Below are 22,457 nucleotides of genomic sequence, written 5' to 3'. Positions count from 1 at the left end.
AAATCAATTACAATAATGTTGGTGGTCAAAGAAAGCGTCACGACCTTGTCCCAGTAAGATTCAGCACACGCGAAACTAAGTATGTCACATGGCTGAGCTGCTGTTCGCTAACTGCGTCACAAAGCTGGCGGCGGCGAGCATGCCAAAAACTACCGAAATAGGTACAATAATCTTAAGGTCCATAGAAAGGGTCGCAAAGGAATCGTAGTATGAGTCATCAACTCAAGGGAAATTTGCCACGAAGGCCCCGCTGTATTTTTCCGCTAATTGCGTCACAAGTCTCGGTTCCGTGCCGTAAAAGCCTAAATTGCTTGAACTGTGTCGGATACTGTCAACCAAAATTTCTTACCTTGCCGTAGTCCAATAGTGCAGTGGTGCCTTGTCGAAGTGCAGAAGGAAGGCAAGAATACGTCGCGAGCCCGACAAGCCAGGCTGCATCCAATTAATACAGATGGGCCAAGGTAAGTATACCTGGAAGCCAAGCTTCCATAGGAGCCCATACGTATACGTACGAAACATGGCGGTTCATCGGCGGTTCATGGGGCTTAGGGCCATATGTATTTGGAGGGAACACTTCCGGCGGAAGAATAAACAATCTCACGCCATATCCGTTAAAAAGCAGAAATGACGTCATTTTGTTTTTAAAGGCGCGAAATTTGTTTCGTTGGCCTGCTTTTGTAGCTATATATTCAAATGCCCCGCAGCTCTACATGATGGGCGTTTCAAGCTTCCAGCGCGGAAAACGATACAGGAGAAGGCCAGCCATAGGGTTGTCGAAATCGCACCCCTCCACAGAAGATACTTTCTTTGGAGGCCGACAAAAGCTTTAGGTGCACTCTAAAAACTAGGCAGGATATCGCAGGAGTGAAGCGGCCGATTTACTCTTCAAAACGTTGTTTAACTCTCGCGAAATATCGAGTGGAGTGAAATGCATTGTTGATTCCGTCACCAAGGAGAGAGTGAAAAGAGAGGGAGGAGAATGCCCGTTCTACTCTTGGGGAAATATAGAACAAAACGGAGCGTAATCCCCCGTTTCAACAGTAGGAGGCTGGCCCCGAACATGGCGATGTATCATTCAGGCACGCTGAGCAAAGAACACGCCGTTTTGCTTCTAAGAGAGCAGGCAGCCACAGTTGAAAGGAACGCGTAGCGAGCGCCCTACTTTTTCACTCGGAGTTGCTCCACCGCGCGCGCGCTCAACATCGCGGAACAGCACAGCACCGGAGAAAGGTGATCCGTCCTGCGAGCTGCAACGAAGGCTATCCAAGGGAGGTCGTGTGTCAGACATCTCGCGTCGCCGCGAAAACACGACAGTCGTTCGTCATTCATTGGATATAACAATGAATCCTCCACGGTAAGTGAATTCTACCTCAGGTGCACATTCTGCGCGTATGACAAGCTATCGCAAGGAAGTAGTCGTGGCGCTTAGCCGACGCGATTGACAACGGACTAGGCAAGCGCGCTGTGTCTCGATGTCAATCGAAGAACCCAGTCGTCGCGATAACTGCATGTGATTTTATCACTTGCCGTTATCCGTAAGATCTTTGAAAATCGCAAACGTTGCCAGAACCACGGTATATTCAATTAGACGTGAGGCGAGAGGACGCTTAAAATGGTATGTTCACCGGGCCCATGATTCCGAGCCTATGCGGAGCGTGGCTTAGCGTGCGTTTTGTGTGTTTGAATTTATTCAGTTTGGCAGGCTACGGTGTACGGAAGGCTGTTGAAATAAGGAGGCCCATAACAGAAGGCGACATTTTGCTGGCGGTATGCTTTCGTTATAAATAAGCCGCGCGCTTGACGGTGTATCATCGCCCATGGGTAATGTGCGACCACTGAAGTTCGGTGCAGCGCCAGTGCTGGTTTGAAATATTGCCGCAGGCATTCAGCTGCATGCTGCAAGAGGTCACTTGGGCGCGTTATCTTGATCTTACTGAAAATGCTTGAGGAATTCATGTTTTATGCTGAATAAAGTATATAACACCATATAAGCGATCTTGCGCGCGACAGCTACAAACGATGCGATGGAGATGGCTGGCGCGTTCACTCGTGGCTTATATGTCTTACTCCCTGCGAGAGACGATATTGAGCGACGTCTCCCCGGTGTTGCTGGAATGAAGGCTGGAAATACGCGGCAAAACTAGCGTGACGCGTGCTTTAGTAATTTAGGCTGATTTATTTTACTGTAAAAAGTAGCATAATATATTTCCGAAGGTCTTGCAGTAGGTTCTTATCCTTGCACGTATAATAATTTCAGCATTTGTTCGTTCCGCACGACAATAGGTAGTATTTGAGTGATGTACGTACATCCAGCTAAGGCTTCGCGCTATTGGCTAGTCGCTCATAGCACTTACGGGCGACGATCGACGACTTCTAGGTTTCTAGAACCGAGCGATCTGTTCAAGCGACGGCCCGTTTTCTCGCTCGAAGCCGTCGCTCGTCGCCGTCGCGCACTAAATCGCTCTCATGGGGTTTAGCCCTAATGAACTGTTTTTGCTCATGCATTGAAATGGTGTGACTATATGTCTGATTTTATGTCCCCTGTTGCGGTTTTCGAGCACGGTGCGAATTTGAAAGGGTGCTTATGTCTACGAACTCGGTGAATAGTCAAGCAGTGAGTTATGCATCGGCATCGAATATTACGGCTGCTGTGTGGAATTACAATTGCAGGGGCGCTTTGCATAGGCCTATTGTTTTGGACATGCCTGTGCATTTGCTTATATGAGTTGGCGTTTCAGAGTTATTTCGTATGAACAGCTAAATCAGCCTTCCTCTGGGGGTTACAAGCGTAATGTGTGCATCTTGCTACTGCATGGCAGATCAATATGTGTTTATGGCTTTAATATTTTTAGTGATGAAATAAAGTATCAAGCGTTGCTTTAATTCCGTGTTACCAGTCGTCTGTCGTACCCAACAAAGAGTTGGTCTAATAAACTATTAACTGCGGTCTAACTGCAACTTTTACATGCCTTGAAGGATTTAAAATGGTAGATTTCAAACTGCAGCACTAGTCGAGTCTGTCAAAAATGAACTCCATTGCGTACCTTATAAATGAATATAAGTTCATGCCTTTTAGTAAGCTTAGATGCAGGCCGCTGTGAACTTTCTTGTTATTGTTGAAATGTGGGCAAGCTTGCCATAACAAGCCTTGTTGCCCTTTCTTATAGGCACACCCGTTCATATCCATTGAACTGGAGGACCAGATTTTCATCCAAACTGAGCATCATGATTGCAGATATGATCCTCAAATTATGGCTTGAGCGGTGGCACAACCAGAGATGGTGCGGGGGGTAAACTGGGCACCTGCTTAGGATATGTGTCACAAGTGGTGTTTGCTACACACCAGACTAATGACAGACCTATGACATCTGACAATATCCAATATGCTATCTATTAGCAGGAGCATTTGAACATTGGTGCCGGACGAGGATGAACTGTCGTTTATTCCTTTTTGTTTAAATCTAAAAATGGAAGTTAGTTTAGCAATGGATTGTTGCAGTCATTTAGATGTTTTGCATGCATTTCAGTAGGAAGACTAAGAGGTCAGACTTTCTTTTAGTGCCATGACCTTGACTGTCTTGATGTTGTTTTACACCATGTCCTCGTGTTGACTTTTGCACACGATATTTTTTCAGGCACCCTTTTTATATAAAGCAAGAAGGCAGCTGCAAGGACACAAGGAGGTCAAAGAGCCAGCCCAGCGCGACTTCACGTAATGCAAAAAAAATTAAATTATGGGGTTTTACGTGCCAAAACCACTTTCTGACTCTCAGGCACGCCGTAGTGGAGGACTCCGGAAATTTCGACGACCTGGGGCTCTTTAACGTGCACCTAAATATAAGCACACGATTGTTTTCGCCTTTCGCCCCTATGGAAATGCGGCCGCCGTGGCCGGAATTCGATCCCGCGACCACGTGCTCAGCAGCCCAACGCCATAGCCACTGAGCAACCACGGCGGGTTTCACGTAATGCAGAGGAATTAACGCCAAGAAATCAAAATACATTTTCATGCAATTTGGACAAGAAAACTAGAATGTGGGTATATTGAGTGTACCATTTGACTAAATGTCAACAATATCAAAATTGAGCATGTCACACTAAGATGAAAATTCTCACGTGCTCTAGGCAGTCATCTTAACATGGTATATTTATGTAATGTCTCGGATGGGAAAGTGAAAATCAAGTATGCTCTTTGGAGACAAACACATAGGAGGAAGTGTCATTGAAAAGTTAGAAATGTGTTTAAAAAAAGCTGGTTAGTTGTGAGAAGTGACTGCTTTTTGTCTTGCCTCTCAACAGATATATCCATGTAATAAAAAAATAGTGGTTCAATAAAATTGCACATTTGCTTAGTGAGATGATACATCCTTGCAAGAGCACGGTGCCTGTATTCACTATATAAACCAACAGCTCATGCTTGGTTAGGTGGTTACATACGTTTAAGAGCTTTAATAACTTATATTTAACAGCATGTGAATGCCTGTTTGCAAAAACAAACCACCGTGATTCTGTATTTTAACTGCTGACAGAAAGCTGGAAGACTTTCATGTCTTGCTTTTTATCTATTTTTTACACCTAGTTTGAGAATTATGGCTTCCTTTTAGTTTCCAAAAAGGGGAAGCGTTGGGGAAAGAGAATCCCATGTTTAAGAAGTCATCATCGTTTACGTGCATGCTCACGAAACCACTTCATTAGAACCGCGCTGGTGCCTCCTGAAGCAAAAGCAAGGATCAATTAAGGCCTCTGTGTAAACCGTGGTGGACACCTTACGTCTTAGAAGCCGGAGAGCCACTTGGAATTGAAAATTATTTTAAAAATGTAAAATTGTGGTTTGTCTAGTCTACTTTCCAACCAAGTATGCTATTCGGGGTAGAGATGCGTTCAATGGAAATAACTACGAGCCTCTGATTAGAACACTTGTTCATCAAATGGCGGTTGTGAACATGTAGTGTTAAGCAAAAGCCCCTTAGTTTCATGGCTTCTGTAGACTTAATTCTTCTGGACTTAAAATAGAGTGCGCAGGGAGGTGATGTGTTAATTTTTCTAGACACATATGTACTTATTTTGACATGAAAATTCTGTGAAATGCGATACTTTTTCTTACTTTAGCACATCTTAACCACTTCAGTAGGAAAAAAAGCTTTAACCCCAGGTGGTTGGCTCATTGTGCAAGTATATGCACAGTCGCATGCAAAATCCACGTGCATGGAAGGGACATGTGAAAGAGGATGGTGCCATTCTCAATTTATGTCTTGCTTCTTTGTTTTTTTCGTGCACTCCCCTGCCTGTACTTATGCTTATCTTGTCTTCGATGCATCATATTCGTCACATCAGATTTCTGGTTCACATCTGAAGCCATGCTATACTTTAGTTAGATCACATATTCAACGAGTCACAATAACTGATCATGTAATTATGCAAGCTGCTCAAAAGTGTAGCATTCTTACCGTAACGGGAGTGAAAGGCTACCATAAATGCAAGAAATTTGACGCACAGATTTTAATGCAAATGCTCATTTCAGTTTTATACTCATTTGCTACACACTAGATAATGTAAATTTTATTTATTTGGGAGAAAGTGTAACAGATGAATCCCAACAGCACCAGAAAACTACTTTCTTGAGGAGGCCAACCGAATAGGAAATATAATACACCTCTGTACCGGTTTCAGACCGGGCCCCCAGGATATTGCTGCAGAACCACGACAAGACACACTTAGAAACAATGGGATGCAGACCACACATGAATAACTTTATGTGAAATATAAGCAAAGATAGCTAGGCCTGCGGCCTCACATGAGAATATACAACACATTTCTATATGCGCTGTATTCTCAGTGAGGAACATTCATATGCTGTCCAGGACATTATCAAATGAGCTGCTGTCTTAGGATATGGCACACGAAAAAATTTTCTTGCACAATTTATCTACATTACCAGCCCCATGCTTAGCAGCTCATCTGGTAACCTCTGCCATATAAGTGTACGCGCTTTGTGCCAGAAAAGCGTTTGCTGGCCAGTAATGTGGCGCATATTTCTCTTCGATGATGGTCTCCATACTTTGTGAGTTTGCACACTTTTGTTCTATGTTTAACTTTCCAGTGAATATTTCTGAAAGAAAGGAGCCAATTGAAATTAAAGGATATTTCTACACTTTAATGCTGGTGAAAACTTGAGAGAATATACTTATGTTTTATTACAAGATGTGTTTTAAAGTTCATGGGCATCATTGTAATCTGATTTTATGTGTTTGTCAGTATGTTTCTCAAATTTATTATTCGGTTTGTTGTGTGACTGATCAATAAACATTTTGACCTTTTAAGAGAGAAAATATTTCATTTTAGTAGCTCGGCGACTACAGATTACATCCCATTCAACAAGCCTAAGTGCAGGAGCAGCTAATGAAGGAATCAAATATTACTCACATGTAAGTATTGCGAATCCCTTCAAACGTGACCACGGATCTACATCGTGCTTTCACACTATCGCGAAGAGTACTAGCACTCTGTTCTGAAAGAGTACAAGCACTCTTTTTGAGGGAGTAGAAACACTCGGCTTGGAGGAGTAGAAGTACTCGGTTTGGAGTAGTAGAAGCAGTTGGTCTGGGGGAGTACTATTACCCCTGTGGGGAGAGTATTAGCACTCTGCGGAAAAGTACTAGCACTCCCTTGCGGTGGAGTAACAAAACTCTGTCAGGAGTAGTTGACCTACTTTCTCTCAAAGAGGGTCGATCTACTCTCGACAAGAGAGTGAAATATGGGACAAGCACTCCCTCAAAGGGAGTGCCCGGAACTCTTTGTTTTTAGTGTGTATAGAGTGCTGGTTCTATCGTCGGACGCCATGTCACTACTTCCAACTACCAACTCACTACTTTTGACTGAACAGGTTAAGAAGCGATGAAGCTACCCGCGTCACGAAATTCAGACAAACGTCTACAAGCAAAAAAAGCACAAGTGAGGGGGGCGTATTTCAACAGGTGAACTTTACGAGCGCGCCTTTCTGCCCATTTCAAAACCTGCATTGCAGTGCGAGTGATAGCGGCGTCAACGTCCCTTGTAACGATGGGCGCTGAAAATAAATTTATTTATTAATCATTACAAAATTAAATAAACTCGTATTTTAACTCGGCATCAATATATAAAATTGACCAGAAATTCTGTTTTCGTTGAATGAATATAACCGTGTCTCGCTGGAATTAAAAAACTATTTTTTCCTTCTCAATGTTTGTTCCCTCAAAACATAGTCGCGCTTCAATCGCTGCTCCCTGACCACCCTTGCTGAGGTCGGTGACAGTTTGTGCTGAGCCGCTTTTCATCCGAAGCTTCGCGACCTATTTGGATCGACCTTGGATGGGCCGCCGAACAGACGAACGTTCACTGCGCAGCCGGCCTCGCTCGCTTCGGTGACCTGTCCGGCGCATGATGCATGCATCTGGCGGGTCTGGCGTGCCCTTAGCTTGTTGCTAGGTAACAGAAGAACAATAAGCCGCAAAGTAGAATTTATACGTAAAACCTTTATGTTTTAGCGGGAACGAATAAGAAAGACTGAAACATTTTCTGTAAGTTCATTTCGCATTCTTCTTTCGATGCTCGCGTCAGATAACAGAGGGGGCGAACACTACGCGTGACGTGTTTCCCGCGGCCAGTTCTCGCCCGAGCGTCCCCTCTTGTTGAATTGCTTTTTCTATGGAGAAAGCGTCAACACGGGAACGCGTGGCTCGCGCGGAGCGCATTCTCTAGCGGCGGCGGTGCTACAAGCGATGTAGCGCACGCGTAGTGGGTCCGAAGGCCATGCCAGCGCGTTGTTTCCGCGCTCGCCGCGTGCATGCTCGCCGCCTGCTCTTCGCTTTCCTCCTCACCATGCCCTCCTCCGCTTTCCGCCTCATGGTTCCGCCGCACCCTCGTCCCCGCTTTCCTCGTCACGCTTCTTCGCCTTCGCAGCTTTTTTCATCCCCCACTGGGCTTCCATTTTTCGCTGTGCTCGTTCGCTCGATTACAAGTGACACCGACGCTCGCCGCAGGAACGGGTGCCAAAGAGTGGCGCTCTAATACGAAAGCCGATGGAAAGAAAAGAGTCGCACCTTCTTCGCACTTTATCGACGTGCATTGGCGGTTCTTGTGCTGTCTTCCAGGCATATGCAATGAAGGGGACAAAAGGCGTGAGAAGCAAGTACACACGCGTGGTCTCCAACTTGCTCCCTGCCAGGACATCCAGAATGCCACGAACCGCTGCAACGTCGTTGGTGCGAAGAGTCCGAGGCGCCAGGCGCGATGATGAGTCGGCGTACGCATTGAGGACGGGCCACCACCTACAAGTTTAGATAGCCACGAGTTCGGCGTAAACTTGTCCGGTCAAGGAACTTATCAGAAAAAAAAAGCTAGTAGTTCTGGTCATTGACCAAGTAGCAAATTTTTTTCACATTTAGGAGCCCATACTATTTCATTAGTTCATATTTAACAAAAAAACCCGCATGGGTCTCGAAATGAAATTACATTTTGACTGTTTCAGTGGCAAGTACGCATTGTGTTCCTTCACCTGAAAGTTTGCAGCGGCGTTAGGGAAGAAAGAGGTTTGTATAAATAATAGTATCTATTTTCTTTATTGTTTCCCAGATAGTGACATCCATCGATACTTTGCTCGTTGAGCATGAACAGCAAGATACAGAAAACCGGCTTGTTTAGGCGAAGAATACCTCGGATTAAAAAGAACATAGGGGGCACGTACCCGCGTGGGTTCAGCGAACGAAGCAGCTATCATTATACTAACTCTATGGCTAGTAAACGTGTGGTAATGATTCGTTGATGCAGGGGAACAGCAAGATAAGCAGCAAGAGAAGCAGACGACACGGGCACTGGTTATCTATGGTCTCAATAGCACAGAACTTCAATCGAGTGGTAATAGCGAGGCTTTTGTCAGTTTAGGCATGAGGAACATCCATACTTTCCAGTGTTTTGTGACGCATCTACTCGTACTTTAAGCCCAACATCTTCCTTACAGGCTAAGATACGTAAAAATAGTTTGAAACTATGCTTTGTAGGTGCTTGAAAATTTCCTTGCAGTTGACCTTTAACGAACGATAATGTCCAGATATTCATGTAAATGTTCGGGTGACCTGAACGCTTCAGAGAAATTCGTCTCCATTCCACCCTGTGAAAAGGAATGTACCGCGAAGCTGTTACCGACGTTAGACGATGTTAGATAAGCACCACAAGCACAAGCGACATGTGCGGAAATGCAGCATGCGTGTTCATTTCTCTAGGCCCTCCGCCAAGCGCAAGTGCATTATTGGACTAATTCAAGCCTTCAACGTAAATTGCGTCAGATAATTCGTAGAGTACGAGTTACAAGCTGCAGTCATGATGGCTTCGGATTGTGATTCGAATATACGAGAAAACGCATTTCTAAATTGCGGAAACTGAAGGACAAAGACCTTTTCCAGCTCCCGTTCGACGTTCGTCTGAGTGGCCATGGCTGCCAGGTGGAGGTACGATTTCTAGACAGTGTTTGCCATAATGTCAATTATGGTCGCAGCACGCGCTGTGCAACTGATGCAACGGGCAGAGTGCCCAAGCATCAAGTACCGATACATTGTGAGCACACGTGAATCACGCGTGCATGCACACGTGGGGTATAGTGTAGCATACTTCCTTATTCTCCTATGCCTTCCTCCAAGGGCAAGTGCCTCATTGAACTAATTGAATTTATGAAAGTAAATTCCGCCTGAAAATTCCTAAAGTACGACATGCACACAAGCTGTATAGATGATGATTCGGATTGTGATTCAAATATACGAGGATAACGGTATCGCCACCTGACGATGTTGCCTAATGACGTAATCGGATAATGTTATCACGGAAAAGATGATGTCACGCGATGTGTTTTGGTCAGGAGCTGATGTCATTTGATGACGTCATCTGATGCCTCTTTGAGAAGCAGCACAATGTGCGATACCCACTTCTTTGCACTGTCTTCGGGATTGTCCAGCATATTTTGTGTGGGCACCGCGTACGCGGATACAAAAAATCCCGACCAACTAGGGATCAACAGCTTCGCTGTACAGCAACGTTTGTTTGGTTTATTTCCAAGGTATTGTAGTAGCCCACGAGCCGCCGAGAAATAAGTATTCCACAAGTTTTGTAATCAGCTGAATCGAGAGTCCGTTGTTTGGAGTAACGATGCGCGGGCATAGTCCGTCGTTTCCAGTGTGCCCAGCAGTAGGCAGTGAAGTCGGATATGTTTCGCCGGTGACGCCAGGATGGCCTGAAATTTGCGATATGTATAGTTCGTCCAAATTAACGTGGTGGGCAGCAGCTCGCCGATCAGCTGCTGACGCAGCGCATTGCGCTGCGTACGAGCGCTTTTTGTTCGGCGAAGGAGCCAACTGAGTACGCTTTCTTCAGTGCACCCGAAGTGTTGGACAGAGTGCTTTCAGACAGGCAAGCCAGCCTGCGATGCACTATGGTCAAGCGGCTTTGGCGTGAGATGGTACATGTTAATGTTCTATTACCGCGCCAGCCGCGCCAAAGTGCGCTGAGCGCTGTCAGTCACGCTGACTCCGCCGGACGCTAGACTGTAGAGCACCCGAATTTTGCACGTTTCGCCGGACTATACACAAGCTTTGAACGCGTTCTTTTCCGCTGAGCCACGCCTTTCACAACGCGGTATTAGTGACGGCCTGTACCGTGCCACTCGGAGAGATACATGAAGTGTTCACACGAAAAGGTGGCAGATATGAGAAGTTTCTCACCTGACACCGACTGCGTCCAGGTCCAATGCACCTTTCTCCACGGTACGCACAGACTTCATATTGGCTCGTGCCGACTGGGTAAATACACGCACAGCGCCGTCCAAGCGCTTCACACTGGCGGTTAGCGCCCAAGGGTAGCGGAGCTCCAGTGCAGAGGAGGCCTCGTCTATCAACTCGCTTATCAGGTCAGAGTTGATGCTGTCAATTAAAGATACATGAGCTTCGTACCAGTCGTTAAACAAACTGCAAAACCTTAAAATGCGCAACGACTACAACAAAGTCGACCATGCAGAATGCGGACACATTATATTTAATCAATATACAAATATACATGCCAACATTTACTACCAGCCTTCCGTAGTATTTTGTTATTCGATAGTTTGATGTCCCTCTAATTATCGGCCACATTCTGTCATGATGTTTTGTTTACGAATGGTAATTCAAGAATAACAAATTTGTCTTGAACATAGACTGATGGCTCTTCCTGTTTTCGAAAGTCCATAAAGCCCGAACACAATTATATATGAAAGACTATTTGAGGAACTTCTGGTTTATTTCCGGAATTGGAGAATATACTCACGGCAAGAATCAAAGAAATGTGTGTAGAAATTTGTGTAGAAATTACTTAATTATCAACAAAGCTACAAATGAAAATTTGTTCCAGCGCATCAAAATGCTACTGTAATCCTTGTGTTGGTTTTCTCGCTTAAATGGCGTTAATGAGGTATGAAACTGAGCGTATCAAAAATGATACGTTGGATTTTCTGGGGTTAAGTACATGCTGGGATAGTCGGTGATCGGTTCCCACCGAGCTCAGGAAAGCCGTTGAACGAGATGTGCTGATAATATAGCATGAGCGAGGCTCCGCTTAAACCATCTGAGGTGATTTTCCTCTGTTATCTTTTCTGCAGTGCCACCAGTTTTGAAACCTGACGTCTAACCATGGGCGGATTCTGTCCAACATTAGGACGAGAATTATGCTAGGAATTTAATGCGCTTTATATCGCAAACTGAATATATACGCTTTTTAGTCGACCTATACCTGTCTAAATTGCAATCTAGGTTAATCCTGTAGTGTGAAGATTTATTCTATAGTATCCAGACAACTACACAGCCCTCTGCTGGCTGACACTTCTAGATTGCAGAGTGGCCTTTGCAGGCGAATGAGCTGGAATGTATGCAATAATCAATTTGCCATGTTACTCATCAACAGGGCCGGACTAACCTGTGGGCAAAGAGTGCTGCGGCCCCGACCTGCGCGTGCAAAAGGGGCCCCGTGGAACATGTTTCTCTGACCGGTGCCTCAGTAATTTAAAGGGCCCATCTCTAGGACCGAGACGGAAATTTGATTGTAAACTGGAACTTGTAAAGAATCTTGCAGGTAGCGTTCTTCCATAACAATTATTAAGTTCGGCTTAGTGGTAGCGTAAAAAGGAGCGAATGATGTGTGGTGCGAGGAGGCGTCCTGCTCTCTTTGCACGGAGAGTGTCTTGCTATACTCGCGAGCGGCACCCACAAGCGACCTTCTTCTCTTGACTCCCATAGATTTCAATTCCTAGTACATGCGTTTTCTTGTAATTGCGTAGATTCTCTGCCACATATGCAGAGAAAAAGTGTCTTTCTTAACTAAAATGTTCCTGGCTTTACAACACGCGGTTCGCTTGTTTCTGAATGACTGAGATGTCACAGTTCGCGCATTTGTGACTAACTTTATGGTTAAATGTTTGCAACGTGCTTGCTATATAGATAGTAAACACTAGACAGGAGAGAAAAAGGGACATGTTCTCTCGAAGGAGGAATGTTGCAAGATGCCCTCGCATATATGTTCATGAGCATGTTAAATTTTATCTGAAAGAAAACAGAAGTTGAGTCCGGCAACAGGCTGAATACTTGGCATTTTACCCGTTCACGGTGATCGTCGTCGTCGTGAACGTCGTCATCACGCAGGCCCAGCGGAGATTTCAGCCCCGGGCCCAGTTCATAATTTCTTAATCCGAATCCGACGAAGTAGACCCTTCCCAGGGATGAACATTCGCTCCACGCGGCGACTCAGGCTTCGTAGTGGCTGAGTGGCTACGGCTTTCTGCTGCCGAGCACGAAGTCGAGGGTTCGATCAGCCGCTGCGGTGACTTCATTGCGATGGTGCGAAATTGCTCGTGTACTGTACGTTTGGCGCGCGTTTTAAACACCCAGGAACCCGAGGTCGTTAACATTAATTTGAAGCCTAAACTACGAAATAACTCGTAGCGTGCTGTGAAGTTTCGAGAAATTAAACCACGAAATTAAATAAACTAAATTTACTTGTATGCCATATACATTTATGCAGCTACTCAGAAAACACTCACTGCAGAATATCTGGTGCTGCACATTTCTCTGCACTCGCTTGCACATACGATTGTCAACAAATCCGTCTACTAGCTCCGCACATGCACATCTAATTCACGCATCAGGTGCAAGAAAACAACAACCAGAACGGCACAGTCATCACGCAGAAGGTGTGCAGCAAGTACAGCGCTTGTTGGAAAGGTGACAATAAATGCTCCATTCCTGCCAATCACTATGTTCACATGCCACATGCATCCATTCGTCAATCTCTGTGTGTGCGCCTAAAAAGTGTGAAAGGTAGCGTAGTGAAAGCCGGGGTGCGTTGTATTTGTGCTGTTCGTGTCTTCCGACCCGCGGCGAAATCAGTAGACGCAGTGAAAGCTGTTGACCATTGCCTCTGAGATCAGCGTGCCTATCTCGCGACTTCACCGACGAGTGGCGCTGCCATCTCGGAGGTTTCTCTCGTTATGTCTCGACTTGTTCCAAACGAGAAGTGATCTCTGAAAACCCACAAGGTTATCCATAATACTTCGTTATGCGGCCTGGCACGAAGCGACAGCTGTTTAAGCAGTGATTTGCAACCTTGCTATCAACGAAGTAAATTCTACAAAAGCAACGCCGAATTCAGTTCGAAGAGGGTGTGAGGGACCGACTACATATTTTACGTAAACTACGACAACCATGCAGAGGCGGTAACCTTAAATCTGAGAAATAGCGTGCGTTCGCTAAACGCAATGGCTCGTTTAGCGTTCTACGTAAAGGCATTTCGAACCCGCTATTCCGCTTAGCCCGCTATTGCGCTACGCACGCTAATCTAAAACTATCTATTATCAGGAATAACTGCATGTCACCGTTCGCACTGAATATAAGCGGGAATGTTACCACGTTGTCTAGTCCGAGGTAGTTGCGGCCGTATCCTCATGACAGCAGTATGCAAAAGCCCTTGATGTAAAAGCACGTAAAAAAGCCAGAAGGCATCAACATTAAGCGAAAGCTATTTACTACAGTGTAGTTATAGCAGAAAAGTTTGATAGTTTGGAATGTAAAACCCGAACAGTGTATTACTCTCGTCTTTTAAAAATGTATCTTTCAGGTGCAGCACCCCTGCTTACCTATTCATTTCGATCGGGCTGCCGGTATATACGTCCACTGTTCCATGTTCATCGTAATCAACACTCAGAGCAGACGGAAGGTGATTGTTCAGAGTGCTTAGAACCACCAGGGTGAAGAGCTGCGAGAAGTTGGCCACCTTCATCCATGTAACTGTGTCCATGCCAGCAGACTTCCACATCGAAATTAAGTGGCCACTGATAGTCACGTTAGCAAAGAAAGCAACACAAGATTGGTACGCACGGGCAACCTGAAATAAAAAAAAAATGAAAGTTTATCCTGCGACAAACGGAACACAGGCTATTCAGAATTCGATACACGTTTCCAACGTTATAATTCGCCTTGTTATAAAACACGTGCGCACATACGCAGGGGCTCATGTTGTGTGCTTGGCAAGCCAGGAGCCAGCACATATCAAATACCTAGTGGCCCGAACCGAAATTTGCGTGACTGGTAATGGGCCACAGTTTATCGTACGAGATCGTCCAGCCATCCAAAGTGAGCGAAGTAGTTAAAGAAAGCTGTCGATTTAAAGATGATGAAGCGGACGTGGTAGAATGACGGATGAGCTAACGAGACATAGCACTTCACCACTCCGACATTTTACTAACAGGGCCACTGAGTATAAACTCTCGAACCGTCTCCGTCTGTGTACGAGCTTCACAGCCCTTCATGACACTGCGCCATTCAGCTACATATTCCGTTTACGCGGCCTGCGGCATTGGGCTCATGGACGGCCCAGTATATTGCTTGGTGCATGCGAATGATGATTGTTAGGCTTTGCTGAACGAGCCTACCAGATGGCACATATATTTCTATTAGGCGAAGTGGATATTTTTGTTGCACGCGTGAGAATGTACTGATTGTTCTATTCTCCACGCTAGGTAAAATTCAGTTATGAACTTTTTATGTTCAGTGGAGTAGAGCATCATATGCTTGCATGATCACGTAGACAATGTGACGTGTAATTGCATGAGCATTACTTTCCGCGAGTGAGTTACACTTTAGCCTATGTTAGCTGATCTTACCCAGTGTGAGTTTGTCTTGTAGTCGCCGCGAGCTGTAAGTACCGCGTAATAGTTAGCTGTTCAATACCTTTTCACGTTGATACTGGCTCTGTCTCTCGAAACACTATGAGTTACGCTATGCCAGCAACTAAGTGAGGATTCAATATTATGCAACATATATTCTCGCTTTGTTGCATGGACTTGGTGTGCCGCATACCAGTCTGGCGGCCGTCCAATCTTTCTTGGCCTCGCCTGTCTCTATGTCTGTGAGCAGACGGAGCATCCAGGAGTGCACATGGGTGACGTAGCGCTCTTCAAGCCACAGATGATAAGAGCCCGAGTGGTTACCTCCGTGGATGATACCCTGCTGCGATACGTTCCAGAGTCCGCAACAGAAGTTATAAAAATCGGAGCATGGGTTAGCGCTCTGAGAACGGACGGAATCGGCGAGTGCGGCGGTGGCCTCGTGACACTCCTGCAGGCGCGATAAGGAAAACAGCAAGCGCAGAAAAAAATGTACACAAAGAAAAGATATCCTACATAATGATAGCCAAGCAAGTGTAATTAAATTCATTAGTGTATACCATCCCGTTCTTCATTTTCTGGTATCTCGCGCGGCAGTACAGGTGAAGGCATATATTCCCATCTTCTTTATTTTACATTTGTCTTTATCATCTCGTAAATGCGTCCCGCACATTTATTGCTATTCCATGTGGACCTTGTAAAACCAGGTAAATCAATGACTACTCAAATCGGCGACCGGAATGAGCGCCGTTGCGTGAGCTCCTGAAATGCAATAAATGAAGGCGGCATACTAAAAGTGACCTTGCTTGCAGTGCTGCCAGAAATTGCTGCTGCGACAAAGGCATACTAAGAGTTAATTTTGTTTGAATATTTTCTAAATAAAATAGGTTCGTGATGTCCAATATTATAAAGGACACTTAAGAAGATGTGTTAGAGTTTTATGCTTTATTTATTACCTTCCACTGATGTATGCAAATTGCCCAACTTTTCGAGCACTGCTAATGTCAGACAAACCATGGATTGCCACAATTTGCAATGTATTCTTCAGTGGATGGATAAACAAAGATGAATACGTTACCTGTGACAGGTTCCCGACAGTTCAATTGCTGTGCATTCTCGTGAATGGTTCCATTTTAGGTATGATTTTTTCCTTTTTGTTTTCCTTCTGTTACCGCTGTTATCGTGATTCCAATTCAGCGAATCACGGACCACTAATGTAATATTCCAAGCAATGTTTGTAGCTAGTTTTAAAGCGCAGCTCTTTGTTGCCCGTTCTCTCTTTTCACTTCGCCGTCCACTGCGCCGTTGTGCCTCGCCGTAACCAGCTCCGTAGCCGGCGCCATCTCTCGCGCACGGCGCGAGCGTTGCTCTTACCTTGTTTTCCAAAGCCGGATTACGTGTTCTTGCCTATCCTCTCGCCCCCTTCCTCCGCGCAGCGCTGTTGCGGTCACTCTCGCCGCTACCGTCCACCCAGCCCTCGCCGTCCCTTCTCCCGCTGTCGCGGCACTGCCGCGGGGTCAACGGCGGGCCCTCCTTGCCGCCTCGTGCGTGATACACGGCTCTTCGCTCCTCCGTCTACGCGTCGCGTGCCTGTACGGCTTTGAGCCGTGTCTCTTGCATCCCTGTCTGCAGGGCGCATTTCTCAGTGGTATTTGTCGCCTCTGGCAGTGCTTGCGCCGGGCTGTCCTCCCGCCTCCACTCATGCCCTGTACCTCCCCTTGCCTACACCTCCCCTTGCCTGGCACAGTGCCGTTGCGGTGACTCAAAAAACGGTTATATCGTTTCGTCCCCTTACTTCTACTTCCCACCTCAACCTTGTGCGGCCACATTGAGGCCTGTCGGGGAGTAAATGAGTGTGGACCTGTACTCAATGCCCATGTTCTCCACCCGTTTCCTCATCCCACCTCAGAGGAAACATTAAATAATAATTGCTAATAATTGCGGCGCAGTCGTGACCCACTATAAGATCACGCGATGACGCCTGGCGGGAGCGCCGGCTCGATAGCGTTGGATCGCCCTGTCTGCTGCCCAATCCGAACCGCAGAACTACCTCCGTTCGGCACTGCGTGTTTTGTATACTGTTGCTGTTCCCTGTTGTTGAAATAAGGCAACAGCGGCGCTCAAAGATCTCGGGCCCTATAACGTAAAACTATTCCAATATGTTTCTATTCCAATCTCCTGACGTCAAATTTGCGTAACCACCGACGCAAGCACCGGGCGGTCACCCGCAGGGTTGTCTGAACAGACCAATCAAACGCTCTCCTCGTTCATAGGAGGTCACTTTTGTTTGCTTGAAAAACGAATAAGATTGCCTACACTGAGCTGCTTGTCGTATGTAATTGGCTGACAAGAGGCGAGGAGAAGGCTCAAGTGGAGAGGGATTCGCTGAGGCAGAGCCAGTGCACTGAAAATCGATAACCGAATGAAGAGGGTGGTGCCGGCGTCTGCGATTGGTCGGCTTTCCCTTACTTAGCTTGTGGTGGCTGGTTGAAAATGGCGGCGGCATGCAACGGAAGCTTAAGAATGACGCTAAAACTGACCCTCAGCAAAGAAGAGTTGGCAGAATGAGGTGGTAAACGTGCCGAAAGGGCTCGAAAACGTTACACGGCCACGCAAGGAGCTTTGTTATACGCAAATACACCCATGCTCTCCAGCAGGTGCGAGTAGCCAGGGTCTCAGCGATATCCGGCAGCCAACTTTTATTCCTTTCGGAACGGGGCAGCCTGCGGCTATTCCGAAGAAAATTCAGTTTTGTTCGGCATATTAATGCATGTTTATCGCGTACATGTCACTTTGACGCGGTGAGTTTGTGCGGTTTTGTGTCGTCGCGTGACAGGCAGGTGAAGTGAGTGCAGCCTGAAAACTTTTTACCAATAGCCGAGGTCTAATGGCAAAAAGGGGTCGAATCAGAAATAACAGTTTTTCTTTTTTCTGTCAAATCATGCACAATCAGTGTGTACATGTCATATCAGATGGGGAAGTATCGCGGTTTTCGTGACGTCGCGTGACAGGCAGGTGGAGGGGGGATGGTCGAAAAAAGTTTTTGACCAATCGCGGAGGGCTGATAGCAAAATTGGAATAGAAAAGTTTGGAATAGTTTTGCGTTATAGCGCCCCTCATTGCGAAGAAGCGTAATCGCTGGCTAATTTTTCAGACTGTCGCTTCAGCCACCGGTTTACTTCGAATGTTGTTCGACGTCGTATAACTAGACACTCTGTGTGAGTAGCAGCGTTTGCTGCAACGACATTGCTTACCGACAGCGAATTATGCGACTAAATTTCTTATGCTATATTCGACCCCTATAACGTAAAACTATTCCAATGTGTTTTTATTCTAATCTCGTGACGTCAAATTTGTGTAACCGCCGACGCATCGAATCAAACGCTCTCCTCGTTAATAGGAGGGCGCTTTTGTTTGCTTTAAAAACGAATAATATTGCCTACACTGTGCGGCGTGTCTCATCTAGTTGGCTGACAAGAGGCGAGGAGCACGCTCAAGCTGAGTCGGATTCAACGGGCCGAGCCAGTGGACTGAAAATCAGTAACAGCAGGAAGAGGGCGGTGCCTGCATCTGCGATTGGTCCGCTTTCCCTTACTTAGCTTGAGGTGGCTGGTTGAAAATCGCAGCGCCATGCAACGAAATGTGAAGAATGCCGGCAAAACGGATCTTCAGCAAAGAAGAGTAGGCAGAGCGAGGTCATAAGCGTGCGGAAAGTGCTCTATAACGTCACACGAGCACGTAAAGAGTTTCATTGTAGACAAATAAACCCATGCTCTCCGGCAGGTGCGAGTAGCCAGTGTCTGAGCGATCGGTGGCAGTCATCTCTTATTCCTTTCAGAACAGGGCAGCGTGCGGCTATTCAGAAAATAAAATTCAGCTTTGGTCGGCACATTAGTGAATCTTTAGCGCGTACACGTCACTTTCTCGAGAGGAGTTTTGGCAGTTTTGTGACTTCGTGTGACACGCAGGTGCAGTGGGTGCAGCCCGAAAACATTTGACCAATAGCCGAGGACTAATGGCGAAAAGGCGACGAATCAGAAATAACTTTTTTTGTTCGGTTCAGTCATGCATAATCAGTGTGCATGCGTCATATCAGATGGGGAGCTATTGAGGATTTCGTGACATTGCGTGACAGACAGGCGAAGTTGATTCGAAAACGTTTTCCACCAATCGCGGAGGGTTGATTTCAAAATTGGAATAGAAAACTTTGGAATAGCTTTATGGTATAGCGCACTTCAGCTGACTGCTTATGGCCGCTTCAGCGTGTTCCGAGAAGGCGCCACACAGTCATGTGGCTGTTTTAGAGTGATTAAGTTAGGTTCGGCTGTTTCCTTCAAAAGCATGCAGGATATTTTGTATTAGGAGACTCTTCCTGTGGGAAAACGAAGCACGGCAGCTGGAATTCGGATTGGTAGAAAATTATTATTTGCATTTGAGCTATACTTTAGGGCAAACGTTTCGATTGTCTTGTGTGCCTATTCTCCCTGGCAATCACATATGGATTTGCCTTAAGATCCGCGTGATTTCTCTTCATGCGTATGAACTGGTATAGAAACGCTAAGATGGATGACTTCAAAAGAAGTGATCACCAAGACAAAAATTTGTATATAATTGTAATTGTAATTGTATATTCAAAGAATTATTATATGTATTATGTACATATGTACGGAAATGTATTATATTATTGTAATTTCTATAATAGGATTTGTAAATTTGTTCAGAAATTCCTACGTGTCGGATGTTATGGGAGCGGACAGCTCAGGACATTGTTGCTACAAACTATGATTTAGCGAATCACCGAATTGCCTATGTTGCTCCCAATTCTTACTTTAGATATGCAAGCCCTCATCACGTCCTTGAGAAAGTGACGAAGCTTCATCTCCTCGGTTCCGTTGAGCGCTTGCAATGCCTTGGCTATTATGAAGTTGAAGGTCCAGATACCCAGGAAGAGAATGCTCAGTGCAACTACGACAGCGCCGGCCACCAGGAGGAAGGGCAGCTGCTCAGGATCCTCGTCGTCGTCATCATCGTTATCAGCGTCGGCTTGGACCCCGTCTTTTGTTTCATCTGCGCCAAAAGTAATTAAGGCCTCTTATTACACTAGCGGCAACTGTGAACCTGCTATCAAGAACTGGAAAAAAGTTCTCCTCTGACTGCATTACAGATAAAGTGTTACCGGTTCTCAAATCAAGAAACATAAGCACAAAGCCAAGGGGAACGTTATGAGAACAACTAACACTATATCCGTACCTCCCGAGTTTGAAAATATAACAAAGACCCGTAAAATACACAGATCTTCACACACTACGTTAGCAGGCGCTTCTGAAGAAGTGTTTCGCATAACATGTCACACTCACATTCCTTCAGCATATTTGAACAGCGTGGAGTAGGAAAATGGGCCTCCACAGGGCTCAAACTTTAATGATCCCCGGAGAGCTGAAACCCAACAATGCCTGCTACAGTAGGCCCGGAAGCCAGGCCATTTTACATGGAGAAATCTATCAGAGTAAGAGGAGCCTGAATTTGACGACCTATGCGGGAACACCAAGGGGAAGGCTGCATTACTTAAGAGCGCCTAACACATAAGTCAGATCTGGTGCAGACAACATTTGGCTATGCAAGAATAGTTTTCAAAGAAATGTCTGAAAGGGACACAGTCTTTTAAAGACAACGAAGTCTGCGTTTTACCAGCGTCGGTGCTTAACCCCGAGAAGCACAACGTATTCTTTAGGTTACGCTGCGTTTGATGCATAAAAATTAAAGTTTAATGATAAATGAGTTTTATTGGTAATAATAAATTGATTACAAGGCTCACAGTAGCATTTTAATAGGCTGGAGCATGTGCCTGTTGTCTGAAGTTGAGCATGCAAGCTACTACCATAAGTATAATAATCAATTTATTTCTGAACTCTTCATTCTGCTGGGTATACTTGCTCTCTTTGGCATAATTAAAGCTCAAGTAGTAAATGTTTTTGCTCTAGTGTTAACGGGGGCTTTAGGCTACCCGCACTCAGATTATTCATGCTTTCTCTACTGTGCTAGTGCACGGAGGCACTCGCCATACATTAACGCCATACCCTTTGTTTTTAGATCACTACAGGCCATGCATCACTCTATTCGAAAGCAGTGCGTTACTGTGGATGCATTCGAAACGTTTGAGCAATTTCCCGTGAGTGACTGAGAATAATTCAGTGAAGCCCCATTTTGCAACCAGATTGCGAAGTAACTACAGAGTGAATGTGAAAACGTTGCTCATATTATGCGTGATTTCCAACTGTTATGTCTAGCTATTGTGTCTAGCTATTATGTTATAGTGTGCGGCTGTTACTCGCCAATTATTGGTCATGATTGGCTCTGTACAAAAAAATGTGTTGAAGGGCTTTTTGATAAAGGCAGCACTCCAGACAACTTTTGTGCCACTCTACTAAGATGGAAGTAAAGCAATTCCCTGAAGGGCTTGCCTTTGTAAGATCACGGCTGGCAACTCTGCTTCCTTCGAGAGGCCGTCGCTTAAAGCGGTAGGTAAACCTCAAGAAAGAGCTACAATTGACAACGAATGTCGCAGCAGGTAGCTCTAGTGTGTGTTGAATCGAGAAATATCTGATGCCACGTAGAGTGGACTTTTGCACAAGCAAAGCATTCTTGTTTGAGAGAATTGCCGCCAATTATGGCCCTCAAATGCCTAAGTTGTAAATGTCGGCCCGTTACTATACGAGGAAATAATTGTTGGGCATCGCATGATGCACAGGGAAGAAAAAAATCAATAATCCCTTTCCAAATGCTTGCGTGGCTTCGACAGGCAATAACTCGGGCATTATATTCCTGAAGAGTGAATACATGCAGATTTACTACAATAATCGAACTTGGAGATTGAGCAGTATTCTTCAAAATAAAGGGAAGCTGATAAGAGAAAAAAAAATAAAGCGATTCGCTAAAGCTCGACGAGTCCTAACAAGTGAGACAATTTCAGTTTGCTCATAGTGCGAACGCATTTACAAAGAAAAATAAAGTTGCATTTATGGCAATTTCAGTAAAAAGAATGATGTAGTTAAGAAGTGGCGATGACTTAGTTCAATTGGAGGGGGCATCAAAATTACAAGTGATTTCGCAGCGTTGACATTATAGCAGGCCTTGTTCGTTGTCTAGTGAAGTTCCACGCTCTGATAAAGGATTCATTCTCTCAGACAAATGGATCCGCCAATTTAGAACATTTTATATCTCTCAGAAAGCCCAGCCTTATATACTG

The 22,457-nt window shown here is 45.4% G+C and overlaps 1 protein-coding gene across 2 annotated transcripts in view; it reads right to left on the bottom strand.

Annotated features, from left to right (window-relative positions):
• Positions 1 to 22,457, bottom strand: part of LOC126540873 (uncharacterized) — a 42,771-nt gene that overhangs the window by 5,882 nt on the left and 14,432 nt on the right. The window contains exons 3-6 of one of the 2 annotated variants that reach the window (XM_055076023.1): positions 20,040 to 20,278; positions 15,405 to 15,662; positions 14,183 to 14,430; positions 10,746 to 10,943 (exon numbers count right to left, since the gene is read on the bottom strand). In XM_055076023.1, coding sequence (XP_054931998.1) covers positions 10,746 to 10,943; positions 14,183 to 14,430; positions 15,405 to 15,662; positions 20,040 to 20,278 — 943 coding nt within the window. The remainder of the gene's footprint in view (positions 1 to 10,745; positions 10,944 to 14,182; positions 14,431 to 15,404; positions 15,663 to 20,039; positions 20,279 to 22,457) is intronic. The other variant, XM_050187701.2, reaches the window with a different exon arrangement.

This window comes from Dermacentor andersoni, chromosome 2, assembly GCF_023375885.2.
Source record: "Dermacentor andersoni chromosome 2, qqDerAnde1_hic_scaffold, whole genome shotgun sequence".
NCBI lineage: Eukaryota > Metazoa > Arthropoda > Arachnida > Ixodida > Ixodidae > Dermacentor > Dermacentor andersoni.
The sequence above is the reverse complement of the archived record's forward strand: the minus strand, read 5'-3'. Positions and strand labels throughout refer to the sequence as shown.